The sequence below is a fragment of the Gavia stellata genome, chromosome 5, assembly GCF_030936135.1.
Source record: "Gavia stellata isolate bGavSte3 chromosome 5, bGavSte3.hap2, whole genome shotgun sequence".
Lineage (NCBI taxonomy): Eukaryota > Metazoa > Chordata > Aves > Gaviiformes > Gaviidae > Gavia > Gavia stellata.
In genome coordinates, this window is record NC_082598.1 from 19,074,107 (window position 1) to 19,089,738 (window position 15,632).

The 15,632-nt window shown below is 36.2% G+C and overlaps 1 protein-coding gene across 3 annotated transcripts in view; it reads left to right on the forward strand.

Annotated features, from left to right (window-relative positions):
- The window catches only part of SLIT2 (slit guidance ligand 2), a 268,516-nt gene extending 257,275 nt beyond the window's left edge, over positions 1-11,241 (forward strand). For all 3 annotated transcript variants that reach the window (XM_059818188.1, XM_059818185.1, XM_059818186.1), the window contains 3 exons: positions 5,045-5,333; positions 9,699-9,910; positions 11,000-11,241. In XM_059818188.1, the coding sequence (XP_059674171.1) occupies positions 5,045-5,333; positions 9,699-9,910; positions 11,000-11,241 (743 nt within the window). The remainder of the gene's footprint in view (positions 1-5,044; positions 5,334-9,698; positions 9,911-10,999) is intronic.
- Positions 11,242-15,632: the final 4,391 nt, after the last annotated feature.

A 15,632-nucleotide genomic window follows, 5' to 3' on the forward strand; every position in this document is an offset into this window, starting at 1 on the left:
CTTCAAACCGCACCTGTTGCTTTTTTATCAGTACGGATATTTGATGCCCACTGTAAAATTCTGTAATTTTCTACTATTATGCAGCTTTTTATTATACTGAAGAAGTGTGTTTAACATTGTTTAGCTACCTAAAGATGCAGTAATGCCTATTCAGAAAGTGTAGAGTGGTAGCATTCTGTTTTGATCATGTTTTACATTGCTATTTCATTGTACACATACCTGCAGGAAATGATAGCAAGGTATAAAGCCACAAAGTATAATTTCCGTCTGGAGATCTTATTGCTTAGAGCTGATAGGAGTTATGACATTAGGTAAGAAGGGAACCAACTGGACAGTTGCCTCACAGTATGTGGCAGGGTTTGGGGTTTTTTTATTTCGTTTAGAGAAGAAAGAATTGTTCAGTAAAACTGGTAGTAGGTGATTGTGGAGACAACTATTTGAAACAATCTTGATCATTTGCTGCAATTTACTCTGCAGAACTATGGATTCAAGCCCATTGTTTTAACCAGCCATTTCTGTTGAATTTCTGATGGGCCTGCATAACCTAGGTAAAAGAGTCAGAAACTTCAGCCACCACTCTGTGCCTTCTTACTGTCCTTGGTAGCAAGTCTAAGTTCTTAGTGATCAGAGATTCAGCATGGTTTTTAAATATTGCTGGTCTTCTACCAGTCTCCCTACCCAGGGAGGGCTTGGACTAGATGATCTCCAGAGGTCCCTTCCGAGCCCTATCATTCTGTGATTCTGTGATTCATCTTTTACTTAGTTTAACCTTACGCTCTTATAGGAGACGTGTAAGGAGTCTCCTTCTTATCTGTTCTTTCTGTAAAAAGAATACCTACTTTCTTTTTCATTTTGTCTAATTCTTAAGAACTGTTTTGTGTCTGAGAATAAGTTTTTAGACTTGAGCATCTTGCCTCCTTGCAAAAAAATATGCTACTAGTAGTACCTTCATGAGATGCCTATTCTAACAAAGGTGCTATTTATTCTCTTTCTAAATATACAGAAAAGCTCAGGTTAGCTGCTTAGGTTTATCTCTAATGGGAAAGAAAAGCAGGAAGCTGTTTTGATTCAGATCTAGAATAGTCTGTTTCTCCTATAAAACCAGTATACCAAGTTCCTCAGTTAGAAGTGATGAGGGGTAAGTTGAGTTTTGTCTCCAAAAATCCCCATTCTTCCCTTGAAACACTTCAGCTTTTTTGTCAAATCTTTTCAGATTTTGTCATTGCCTCCTTCCATCTAAGATGGGAAGTAGTACAAGATAGAATTCAGCATTAGTCATCACTCCCCGTACCAGCAGAGAAAAGAATTATCAAATGTATGAGCTGCCTTTAAAATTGTTTCGTATCATGAATCTTCAAAGGAGGATTGCCTTGTGGAAGAACATCTGCATTTTTTCATGTGTATCACTTCTGCAGTGTTGTTTACATAGTGTTCTATGCCACATTTTTTGGAAGGAGAGGTGGTCCTAGATTCTCATAAGACACTGTGTGCTTGCTTGCTTGTATTGTCAACATCAGTTCGTTATTCAATGACTGCTAAGGCCAATTTTACTACTTCTTGAAAACTGAGCTTAGTGCAGAATGATCCCCCTTGTCTGTTATGGGCACCTTTTAATGAAATGAGGCTAGACTGCCAACTATAAACATTTATTCTGTGCAGTGCTAACACTTACTTGTTGATATGTGACATGTGGTTCTCCTCCTTGCTTCTTCACCTTGCAGATCTGTGTCTCCATTAGAAGAATCATATTAATCTGCATCATCATTTTGAAGTATCAGAAGAAATAATTTTTGGAAATAACCTTTTCCTTCAGTGGTTTCATTCCTAAGAGCAGGAGTCTTTTTCATCCTAGTGCATATTCTTTAGAGAGGCCCTGTGTTCCTTCTATTTCTAGTCTTCGCATCCAGGCTCCAAGAAGACAATTATTTCTGCTGTCATAGAACATGTTGGTCCAAAACAGGATGAAAACCATTATTAGAAGCATGTTATTATAAAATAGAGCAAAAAAAACAGTAGGTTGATATTCAGCTCTTAAACCTTGTTGTTCTTTATCTGTGTTTATCTTTTTATGATCTTCAAAATTTTGAGACAGTTAACTTTTATTCTTGTATCTTTATATTACCCATCTTTTTGAGATTCATTCAATTTTTTCTTATCCAACTGTATCTAGAATTTTCAGAGAATTCAATCACACATTTCCATCAGTTAAGAACTCAAATTCTCACTAGGATTTTATGCAGTATTTTTATCTTTGCCAAAGTCTTAGTTTGACACCTATATCATCGTGTAGCTTACACTTACTCTTATCACCTTCCTGTTAAAATGGCATTTCTGGTAAGCATCACCTCAGCTGGCAGGATGAAATTCAGACTTGACAGCAAGCCCTTGTATGAGTTTCTCTCTCTCTCTCTCGTTCTCGCTCTCGCTCTCTCTCCCCACCCCCCCCCCCCCTTTTTTTTTTTTGACAAAGTTATTCTTGGGTCATAATATTTGGGTTGGTTCGGAAGAGGTAATTTAACTTTACTTTTACAGAAAGTGCGCTAATCGATTTATATGCCTTTTTTTTTTTTTTTACCTTTTTCCAACTGTATGGCTCTCTTGTGTGGTCAGAATACACATGCTAGATATTTTTCAGTCTTTCTATAACAGACTTCAGTAAATCATATTGATGGCTTTTTGTAAGAAGACTTAAGGGACAATCTGTTTCTTCTCAAAAACTCTTCAAAGGGGTCACAGACTTCACTGATACTTCATATTCTCTCAGAAATCAGAGCATATTTTACTGTTTGAGAGTGGCACCTTGTTTCATGGAAGTCCCTATTTCTGGGACAGGTAGGGCATCATCTGCTTTTCATTTGTGCCTGCTCTGTTCTAGCAGCTTCCGAATGAGAATTTTGACAGTGTTATTGTATGACTGTTATTTAATAGGCATCTTACCATTTGCCTCCTTGAGCAGAAATTTGGTAATGTACCTGTAGTCAGGTTTAGTGACCAAAAGCTTAAAGGGGGACAGGAACTACTTTCTCACCTTTCGGAAAACAGAGCTGAAATATTTGTCTGCATCATTTCTATGGCAGTTCTTTCCTAACTGATAAAGAACCTTTATCTAAAAATTATCTAGGAAATATTGCTAAAGAACATGAGCAGATTTTGCACACACTTTGGCCTTCTAACACTCGGTAACTTGCTAGAAGAAGCAAGAAGTGTATAAGCTAAAAGCTTGTGTATATGCTTGCATTGTTTACAAATGTCTTCCATATTTGAGATCATAGACAAAGAATTCTCTGAATCACATGTGATATACTTCATATTATCTGCTGTGATACATGCTTATATGGTTCCCAGAAATCATGCCTAAATTTCCTGGCACTTACAAGTATAACATCGAGTTTAGCATTGCATTGGTGTACTCAGTTTTATGCAGCTTTTATTTTTACAATGGATAAATTCAGTGCTTCCATTCTGCTATTAGATACCTCAGGCCATATGCCTAAATATTTGCTGAGTGTTGCGTTCAAGGGAGACATCAGGGTGAAGAGGTCTTGATGACTCTGCCTTGTCTCTGGATTTTGAGAATATGGCAAATAGTTTTTAGGAAATGGAAACTAATGATTGTTTGCAGGCTGAGTCCTTTAATATAATAGTCCCAAGTCTATTTTACTTAACTGGTAAGATCAAAGAAGATGAGGGTCTTCAGCAGTATGGATGCAATATTGTTCATTTCTGTAATCACTGAAGCTTAGCACAAATGAAATTACAATAACCTCTAAATGAAAGGCAGGTCTACTTCATTAGGTTGCATAGCACTTCTGCATTACTCTTAACTGTTCAGAGTAACTATATAAAACCATTAGAAGTATCAGTTTACATGGTTAAGGAGCAACTATGCAGAACATTGCCTCTTTCTGTGGTTGTTATCTTACTAAGTACCAGAATGAAAATTGTTAATTTTGTCTATGAATAAACCCGTACAGCTAATAAGCATATTTATTTTCAGGTAAACAGATGCTTTTCTAATGCTCAGTACACTTTGATTTCCTTTACTTATTAGTCTCAGGAGGTATTTAGGTGTTTGTGTATTAATTATTTGAATGTAATATCTTAAGGACTAACTAATATAGGCCAGTATGTTGGCAGTAAGTTAAAAAAAATTTAAAAAAAGAGCAGGGGGTAGGAGTAGAAGAAACTTCATTTTTACAAGGAAACAATGTTTAACAGTAATGTTGCTTCTGAATTAGTCTTAAATTATTAACTGATCACAACAGGATAACTGCATCACATATATCGCCTGCTCCAATTACACCTGTAACAATTATAGACTACAACAGAGGAATTATTCTGAAAATAATGCAAATGCCTCTGATGTTGACCATCTAGAAATATTTACACATAGGTACTTTGATGTTCAATTATTGTTATTATTGGCTATCTTTGTTTAAAACTGCAATGGCAAGCTATGAGTGGCTTTTTTATTAATCTGGTTTTGAGACATACTGAACAAAAATATTTTTGAAAGTAATGGAACCTCCTCCTGTTGAGCTTTTCTTTCCAAGAATTTTCACTAGCAAATTTTCACATTTGAAATGTGTATGCCAGCTCCAAATTGATGAGCTGGTCCTACTAAATTTTTCTGGATATGAGTACCTTAGCAGCTTAGAAGAAAACATGTATCAACTGCTAAATTTCAACAACTTTTGTTTTTCCAAGATTCGGAGACTATGTACTACCCTGGACTTAATTGCACTAGGTCAAAACCAGGCATGTATCTGAACCTTTTCACAGTTGTGAGCTTCCTGTATGAAGTCCTATATTCATCTCTTTAGTTGGACCTAGAGACTTACGGGTCTCGAGCTGGTTTACGTGCATGCCTGACAACCAGGACAATTTCCAAATACTAGATCATTGCTCATGGTTGTAGGCTGAATATCTAAGAACAATTAATTAGGAAGAAATATTTCTTTAAAAATGTTTAAAAAATAGGGAAAATGGTATAGAAAATTGTACCAAAGATTACATTGATTATTTGCTATTATTAATTTCCTAGGCATGCCTGTGAAAAATAACATAGCAGCTTTACGCCAGTCTCCAGGACAGAATGGCACCAGCTTCCATGGTTGCATCCGTAATCTGTATATCAACAGCGAACTCCAGGACTTCAGAAATGTGCCACTGCAAGTGGGAATTCTGCCAGGTTGCGAGCCTTGTCATAAGAAAGTTTGTGTGCATGGAACATGCCATGCTACCAGCCAGTCAGGCTTTTCCTGTGAGTGTGAAGGAGGATGGACTGGACCCCTCTGTGATCAACAAACTAATGACCCATGTCTTGGAAATAAGTATGTCCTTCCTCAAGACAGAACAGTAGTAAAATATGCATCTAAGTCTCCTGTTGTGTATATTTTTTTCATTAAAGTTCACACTTTTTTCAGCAAGAAACAAAATATCCTGGGCATGTAAAAGTGACAACAGCATCCAGGTTATAGTATGTTCTTTCCGTAAACTTAATGAGGAAAAGTCCCCAGTTTAGGGGAACAGTTACGCACATCTTGCTGAAATTCTGCCTAAAGCCTGGGATATGCTCTTGCATACTTCTGTATGGGCTACTTCTGTAATGAGTTACACCAATGCAAGTGTTGGTAAGACATTTGGTACAAAAATCATTTAGAAGGAGTTGCAAATGGAAAAAAAAATCTATTTGCTTATTTATAATGGTATATATAGAATGATGAAGAATTATTATTATTATTATTGTTGTTGTTATTATTATCATTATCATTATTATCCTCTAATGTGTTTTAAAAACTTGATACAATAGATATATCTAATATTTTTATATTTTCACAGTACCCCAGGTTTTAGCAGGAAAACAGATTTCTACCTTTATGGTAAACTTCTGTTTAAGTCCGTGTGTGCTAATTCTTTTTTCTGATTTGACTAGAACATTTTAGGATGGGCATTTTATGTATGTTTATAGAGAGGGTCACGTATATTTATGTGTAGAGAGAGAGCGAAAGGTATGTATATATGTGTAAATGAGAGTATTGGTGTCTACACATATTCATCTTTTAAATTTGCTATTGAGACAGATTAAGTTTTTTGGCTCATGGTCTCCCAGCACAAGAAGATCAGAAACTTCAGAAGTTCAAAGTTCTTCAGGATGGGTCATGGGCAACAAGACATCATTCTGTTCACCCTTACCGCCGTCCTTACTACAGTTTGGCAAACACCTCTTTTTTCTTTTCTTTTTCTTTTTTTTTTTTTTTTTTTTTTTTTTTGTAAAGTAAGCCTACTTGGATCTTTTGGCTGCTGCTTTTTTAGAGCTCTGGCCTATATAACTTCTGACTTTTGAGGACCAGTGGCCTGAGTTTGCTAAGAGATTTTAAGAAGATGATTTTCAAGTCCCATATAAAATGACGTTTAAGTGATCTTTTCACATAGTGTGTGTGGAGAGTCTGACCCGTTAAAGCTTTGTACACCAGTTAGCATGCTTTACAATGCAGTTAACATTGTTTACATTGGTTATGGACTCTTTCAGTACTACTAAGTTTTGAACTCTTCCCAAAGCCACAGCAGTGAATTTTTGAGGCATATCATTATAGCACTTCATTGTTTATGGGTCTTTTTCTTACCTCTTTTCTTGTCCTCTTTCACAGTAACTTAAGAGATAAAGAAAGGAAGTCACACAAGGTTAAAAAATACCAATGCGATGTCTATCACATCCATTTTATACTTTAGGAGTCAAAAATAATATGGAACTGTACCCATCAAGTTCTATAATAAGAAAACCCAAAGAATTTATTTGAAGAGTCCTTGAAAATTTAGGTTCTGTATAGGTTCTTATAACTATACACATCAGCACCCAAACTGAGATTTTTGCAGTAAATTACAAAAGTTGGCAACTATCAGATACAGGCAGTATCAAGGATACAATTAAGTGAGCACATGAGTATTTTGTTAGCTCTTGAAAGTATTGGTTTTGTTTCAGCTGTATACAGTGCTGTGAGCTTTTAGGAGAGAAAGCCGAACCAAAATTATTTATTTGGAGTGAGGGAGGGTTTTGTTGTTCTTTAGTTCCTGGGGAATTTGATTCTGTATTTCTTGATTCATCTCTAAATCCTGTCTATTGAATGGATGCATTTTGTCCGTCTAATACAGTGTAACATTCCACTTCATCTGAGAAACAGACTTGTCACTTCGATCTCTGTTTCAAAAACGTAGGGGATCTTTCAGAGATTCCTGCACACCATGAAAAGGCTTAAGGCTTAGATTTATTTTACCTAAATCTAGGTGCTTGACTTAGGAACATGGTGACCAAAGTTTGCTCTATAGTCAGTAAAGGAATAAACCCATTTCTAAAGAGCAAATTAGATCTCAAGTGGTCTAATCACCCTCTGGATAAGCTCGTTTCTCTCCATGACTGTGTGGGGAGCTTATGGCAATTATACATCTAACTTGGGTGCCTCACATAGGTACCTAAAATTAGATAAGATGAAACTGTGCCCGAGAGTTTGCACTTAGCTTGATGTTCCTTTCAGTACAGTCTGAAGATGAAATTCAGGGCTTCAAAGAACAGGGGGAAGCAAAAGTATGAGAATTGGCATTAGCTACGATTTAAACATCTTCTAAGTCACGCAGAACTTTACCAAAGATCCTGACACAGATTGCTTTGATATCTAAAACAGTCTGTATAGAATATGACATGATGTCAGTGTCACCTGAGTTACTTCATACATCAGATGTCCTAGAAGTGGTCGTTTTGTAAACGGTGAAGAGATCAAATGCTAAACATAATGAAAACTAAACAAAAGCTATCTGCCTTGTGATACTGTCTAAGCTTTCAGTTTTGAGTTGCTTAATCTAACAATCTTGGACTATCAGACTTCAACCACAGGAACGATTTGGAATTTTTTAGGGAACATAGTTGCTTCAAAAGTACAGACTCTTGCATAATAGGGAAGTTGGTGCTTAAACTATTAGTTAAGTTTTATATTTGCAGCTTTTAATCCCAAACTGGATATGTGAATGGAGGCTATGTGTTTCTATTTAAATGTTCTGTGATGAGAATGACTTCCCATATTCTTTTTCCTCCAAGTTACACCACGCCTAAAGCACATGCACAGAATTAAGGGTACAGATGGAGAATTGTAATGTAGATTTCACTGATGAGTGAAACTTGTTGATATTTATAAACTGAAACAGTTTTAATGCAAGTTTCTCAAAGCTAAAGTGTTGTGCATTCTTTTCAATTTTACCAAATTTCTTACTGTATTGAAGGAGTACAAAGCAAAAACTTTCCAGAAATACAGACTATATTATCTAAAAAATTTCAAAATAAGATGTTGTTCTTAACAGAACTCTTCTTTTACTATGAAATGCAATTTTGTGTGAATTTTTGCCATCTTCAAATTGAAACAAAGGATTTTATTTTAGATCAAATGTTTGGGGGTTTTTTTAATCAAAAGCTTTTTATTTATTTATTTATATATTTATTTAGGTGGCTGCTACAACCTCCTATGGAGGTTGTGGGCTCAGGGATCTTACAATACAGAAGGGAAAAACATTAGAGAGGAGAAACACTGTGACCTTGAACATCAGGACTGCATTCCTCCTTACAGAGGAATCTTCACTGTGGTCTCCCCAGGAAACAGTATGTAGATAGAAAACTTGTGTATCAAGGTAACAGTTAAAGAAAATAACATTATTTCTAGGAAGAAAGTTATTGACCCTGTGCCACCAAATGAACAAAGGGAAGTGATTTTATTCCAAGTCACTGGTGATGTTTTCAGAAAATGAATTCCCCTAATCTTCAAGCTTACACCTAGGAACAGGTAATTAAACATCCTCCTTTTGGAAAGCACCACCTCTCCCTCAAGAGAAGTAAGACCAGCTATGCATTCCCATAATGCACATCAGAACGTAGCAGATGCAGCAGATGAGTTAATCACAGCCTTTTTTGTGTAACAACAAGATTTGAGCCTGCTGCAAATGTTTATCAAAGCTCAACCGAGAGAGTAACTAGTTTAATCACTTGGGTGAGACTTGAGAATATGCAACCTCACCTAGCATGAGTTTCTGCATGAGTACTAGATGCGTGCTGTTGGCTTTCAGTGAAGACCTGCCTCATACACGATACGACCACGCTACTGGCAGATGGCAATGCAGACTAATGTATTTGATCGTGGAACATGTGTTCAGCTTTGAAACTGCCATTGCTGGGTCAGAAAAGTTTCAGTTAGGAAGTGCCTGACCTGTCTTTGTGCTGGGACCCCAAAAATCCATGAGTGACAGTATGTGTTTTTTTTAAATGATACCTGAACCGGAATTTCAGGTAAGTATCCTTTTCCTCTGCTTAATTCTAGTGGATTGTATTTGGGCTTGATTTTGCTGTGTTCTTCTCAAAAGCATGCTGAAAATTTTGGTAGACAGGAAATGTTGGTTTTAATAACTGTGTCCTGTAAAAGTCTTCCATAACACATCTACAGTGGCTGTTTTCTGGTGAGACTGAGTTCTGTACTGCAGCTTGTTTTGTGCAAACCTGCATACCGATTATAAAGCACTTCACTGCATCTCACTGAAAAAGTCCATTAGAAACAAAAGCAGTTTCTTCTGAGTACAGTCCAAAGTATTTGTAGTTAATGTTGCTTAGCCTGACCTTTGATGAATAATTTATTTTTATTCTCTTGGGCTTGTTTCCCCTGTAGATGTGTGCATGGTACCTGCTTGCCGATCAATGCGTTTTCATACAGTTGTAAATGCCTGCAGGGACATGGGGGAGTCCTCTGTGATGAAGAGGAAATGCTGTTTAACCCTTGCCAATCCATCAGGTGTAAACATGGCAAATGCAGGCTTTCAGGACTTGGGAAACCATATTGCGAATGCAGCAGCGGATACACGGGGGACAGCTGTGATAAAGGTAAAAAAAAATAAAAAATCATGTTCTTGTTTTGGTCTTAGAGAAGAGGCTTTTTTATTAAAACATGAACAGCCAAAAACATTACCAACTTTTTTTTCCCCACAATACACACATTTGTTGCTTTTTTTTTACCATAAGTATTTATCTCGGTGAGAGAAAAATCAAACTTTTCCCATGAATTTGTTCACATTTTGAGGATTTTTGCATCAAATGTTTTGCTGTGAAAACATTTCTCTTTTTTGCCTTTATTCAGAAACACATTTTTACTATATTTAACTATTACCTTTTACCTGCTGTATCTTTCTGTATTTATTGTTTCTCTGCCTTCTGCAACTGAGAAGCCAAATCCAATGATTCTGCTCCTAGTTTTATCACAAACTCTACTTTTGACCTCTCAGCTTCAACTGATTTATCACAGCGAATTATGCAGGTGAGATGGATGAAAACAGGATGACTTTTTCCCCTACCTTTTTCTTTTTCCTTTGTCTATCAAAGCTCTCCCTCTCCCTCTCTTTCCCTTCCCCCAGATGGCATTTATTTTGTATTGTACATAGATGTGAATAGAATAGAAGAATATGGTTGTACAACTTTTAACAGATGTCTCATTTTTAGCTGGTTTTATACCTCAGTAATTTATGAAGTTAGTGGAATGTAACTTGTATTAAATAACAGTTTGAATAATATTAAACTCCAGGTCTAATAAATTAAATTGCATGCTCTCTGAAACATTTCCCTATGGTAAATAGAACCAGCTGCAAGCAATGTAGGAACAGAAGATGTGTATTTTTATAAAAGAGGAAAAGATTTAAGCTTCCAATTTTCTTGTCATTGTAATAGCTTTGTATTTATGGTTTACATATACATAATATAAACTTTACTGAAAATGGGAAGTATAGGAAATAAAACTCAGCATTCATCAAATTACGTTTGGTAGAACCACTAGTTCCCAATATGCAGGCTGAGTCAAACTTTCAAGTATCAATCCCAACTGCAGTTAGAAACACAGCATCTTCCTTAGCAATGTCAACCATTCTTTGACCTGGGTCTCAAAAGTGTATCATCTCTTATTTTAAATGTTGTTTTCTACAGAAATCTCTTGTCGAGGGGAACGAATCCGAGATTACTACCAAAAGCAGCAAGGGTATGCTGCGTGCCAGACGACCAAGAAGGTATCGAGACTAGAATGTAAAGGAGGATGTTCAACCGGGCAGTGCTGTGGACCACTGAGGAGCAAGAGACGGAAATACTCTTTTGAATGCACTGACGGGTCGTCATTTGTGGATGAGGTTGAAAAAGTGGTGAAGTGTGGCTGTACAAATTGTCCCTCCTAAGTGTCCCTGTCACACTTGTCTTTTGAAAATGTTGTATACTTATTGACCATGTCGGACTAATTAATGCTTCATAGTGGAAATATTTGAAATATATTGTAAAATACAGAACAGACTTATTTTTATTATGAGAATAAAGACTTTTTCTTCATTTGAAAAAAGATTCAAGTGCTTGAACTGAGACTTCTCATAACCAAGAGGAGCTTTGAAGAAAAAAAAAAAGACCTGGTAACATTGCAACAGAGATGGGAAACTTTAACTGCTTTTAACATGGATTCTTCTTTATAACATGCTGAAGATACACTGACACTATACACATGTGGCTTTCAACTTAACAGCTCAGAGATGAAATACTGACCAGAACATGAGGCTTGTTTTTTCACTTTCGTATCAGTATATTTTATTGTCTTGACAGACCATACCAATCACTTACCTATGGATGAGGAAACATTATGAGTGAAAAGAATCAGATTATACAGAAATAACAATTGTATGAAATACATTTTATCTTTTGGAATTATTAAGCATCTTGAGAAGATGGAGTCCCATTTAATGGATGGGAAATAGGAGATATGAGAATATACTATAATCCTGAAATCTCCTGATGATGTATACTTTTATGTCAGCATGTTAGCAAAAGAAGCATAAAAAAGTGTTTATCTGCCCTTTTCCAGTATTAATTTTTTGTAATATAAATGTTTTGGGGATGATAAAAATAGATTATTGATGGATAAATTAGTAATAATATGGATTTCTGTTTCTATGAGTTCTATACTCAGTATTCGGTTTCATTGAGAAATATTTATTGTATCAAAGTACATTGTACTTAACCCTTTTAGGCCATCCCTTTTACTGTTTTTCAATGCTTTAATATATATTAATTTATATTTGTCCCAGTATTTTTGTAATTTTTTTTTATTTTTTTTTAAAAAGGACTTAAAAATCAGGATTTTTTGCAATAGAACTAACGTAGCATGTCGTCTTGGGGTAAATGTTTTCGGTCTGTTTTTTCCTCCCCTTCCCCTTTCCTTTTGCTTTTCCTTAGAATCTGACCACTTGGTGTCACTGAATCTGAAAGTGATGACAATCTGCAGTTTTCACATACAGCAGATATTCAGGACACCTTCCAAGAACCTGTAATGTGTGACAGAAAATGTCTTTACACTAGGTGGCAATTGTAGAGAAGATAATTTTCCCTATATACAGTACTTACAGAAAATAAGATGGCGTGTAGAAAATGACATTAGAAGGTAGATCTTTATAAATTAATATTCCCATGGAGCTCTTTACCTTTTTTATAAAAAAAAAAAGAAAAAAAGGCTGTGCTTTCAAGAACTGTGACTTTCCCCAAATAATAAAACTACTTTACTGCCCTAATGTTCCCCATGTTAACATGTTGCTGCTAAATTATAACGTAGAATTGGTAATCAATAGTGGGTTGTGTTCTTCTTTCAGTAAAACCCAGGGTACCCTGTAAAAATGCAGATGATTTTCAATTTTATTTTATTATTTTTTTTACAAAAAAAGTTAGATGTACATGTGTAATGCAGTGTGCTTTGTCTTATTTGGACTGATATCAGTAATGCTACTGATGTTTGTAAATTAAACAGATATTTACTTCATTAACAGCTTTTATTTGTATTCTTCTGAGAAGTTTAAATTGTCTAACAGCCTTTAATTGAACATCTGTAGTTGCAAAGAATATTTGGTAAAAGACAGAATAAAACCCAACCCCAGATCTAGCGGATTCATTGCTGAAAATCTGAAGAAGGAATAAACTTGGGATTATTACACCTACAGGCAGTGACATCTGAAAATGTCAGTTCATTATGAACAAAGCTGAACTCACACCAAAATTAACAAAAGACTTAGAAATAAAGTACACTGCATGAAAAGGCAAATTGAGTCTATCCTAATATTTTAATGGTTATACAAATGGCAATTTGACAGTTCTTTTAGCTAGTAATTTGATTCTTCAGAGGGATTCATTTTCACTAATCTTGGACTAAGTATTTTAAATTTAAGCAATTGGATGGAATGATACTTAACCAGGTTTCTCTTCTGTAATATAATTTTTACAGAGACTTCTGTATTTATTTTACTTAGTCTGCTTCAGAATTTGCCTAAATATCCAATGAAACAGCCTTTGGCATGAGGCTGCCTTGGCAGTTTCTGACTTCTAAATAATCTTCCGTAAATAAGGGTAGCTTTGAGGAAAAAGAAGAGATTTTTGCATAATAGTACTTACAGAGCATTCTTGGATAAACAGTATTAGTTTTCTGTGTATGATCAAAATCCCTGTACCAAGTATTTGAAGTTGGACTGCTTTCTGTCCTCATACTGACAGAGAAAAAGAAACTTTGCACTGGTATTCAATCAGTGCTAGTAGCTACTGGTGATCCTGAGGCCATCAAGACAGGGACTTTTTGTGGTCTCTAAGCAGAACCAAACAAAAACTTAAGAATTAAAAAAAAAAAAACCCAAAAAAAAACCCCAACAACCAACTTTGGCACCTACCCCTCTGGGGGAATATAAGGCATCTACGTCAAACAGTGACTCAGCTCACCTTAGAAACCTCAGCAGCCCTGTATTCTCACCACTGGAAGTTCTTAAGCATCGACAAGGTGTGCCACTGTGCATGACAAGAGATAACTTTTTGAGTGGGATGGGTCACCCTGACACCTTTCTCATGCCTAAATGGAGTTTCTTGTATTACTGCTGTAACAGGCTGCCTCGTACCTGTATTCCCCAAAAGGGAAATGGGGTTTTGAGAGAACTGTAACTATAGGCATAGCCAACACAGTGGAGAATTCAGTTCAGTGCAGAACACTCCAGACACGTAGGTTTTCATTCAACAACATAAGTTATGCATCTTTTAACACAGTGCTCAGGGATTAGGTTGCTCTCCTAGAGTCTGCTGCCTGCTATAGGAATCGCTCTCATATAGTCTGCTTTTAATGTATTGAATAAAATGCATAAACAGTATTGGGTCTGAAGGATATGACTCAGTACAGTGCCCAAGTTCCTCACTTGAGTTAACACTGCATACAATTCAAATTCTTTTTTCATTAGAAACCAAGAAAACTGAAACTTGCAGATTCCATTATTTTCTGCCAGTATTCTTAAAAGCTATAAAAGAGAAAGCACATGAATACTGCTTAATTTGTACTGGCTCGTGCACAGCTCCTACTGTCATCTCACAGATGACAGAAATGTGAAAGAGCATGGAAAAAAGACCATTCTTCTTGAATGAAACAGGAACAAAAGTCATTGCTTTTTTGTTTAACATTGAAAGTCAATTCAGAACAGGCACTATCACACATGGAACCAGATTCTGCAGCCTGTACTAAAGCTTCTGGGGAAGATGGATATGAGTGATAGAAATACTGTTTCAAGCAAACCAATACTGGGCTTTGAATAAGCTTTGAGAGATACAGTTTATTTTCTAAGCTCTGCTGAAATAGCAATTTTGTCTTGTATTCAGAATACTTTTTATTGCCATTTAGGGGTACCATGAAGCTTAGTATTACAAGAATCATTGTAATATGATGATGCTCTGTGTAGATGCCACGGTCAGTATGATACTCATGATGTTATGAAGGCATTTGCCTGGAAATACCAGAATGTTTTTGTAGATAACAAATCTGGCAGACCTGATGATCCACAGTGAACTTGCAAGGATAGTAGCAAGGCAATAGAGAAAGTGGATGTCACCATGTTAGTTTTGATGAGATGAGCGATGATTAAGAGATGAGGGGGAGAATGGTACATTTTGGAAAGCAGCTTGTTGTTGAGAAGAAAATGCCCAGAAGTTTTGGAAAAGTGTCAAGAATGTTGGAGGCTGTTTGCATTGAAGCTCTGGATTTTGGGAGCTTTATCTGTTATTGCTTGAAACTTATGTATTTAAAAGAAACCTCTTTACAGTTCTGAAAAACACACACTTGATCTTTCTATCTTGCGGTAACACTATTGTTTGAGGGAAAGTTTATCTTTTCGAAGCAATTCAAAATCCCATCTTTTGGTTCCTTTTCTTCTCCTTTAGAAGCAAGTGTTATTCTGGCGGTAGCTCATTAGGCATGCAAGTGTCTGTGCTTCAGCTATCCCACCTTACAGTGGAGAGCCTGGCACATAATTTCAGTTCCCATAAAGTGCAATTCCCCAGCTGAGCCATTCAGGATTCTTGGCTTTGAGAAGAAATATTTATACACTGAGCTGGTATCTCCAATCTATTTAAGATTCCTGGAGTGGAAATCAGAAAATCGTTGGTAGTTGTGACTATGTAGGGGCTGTCAGGAGTAAAGTAAAACTGAAGTGTTTGCCTGCATGCCTGGAGAGCCTGGCTCATCCTGGAGAGCCTACTGTTTTACTGTGTTCTTTATGTATTGTGCGCCTGG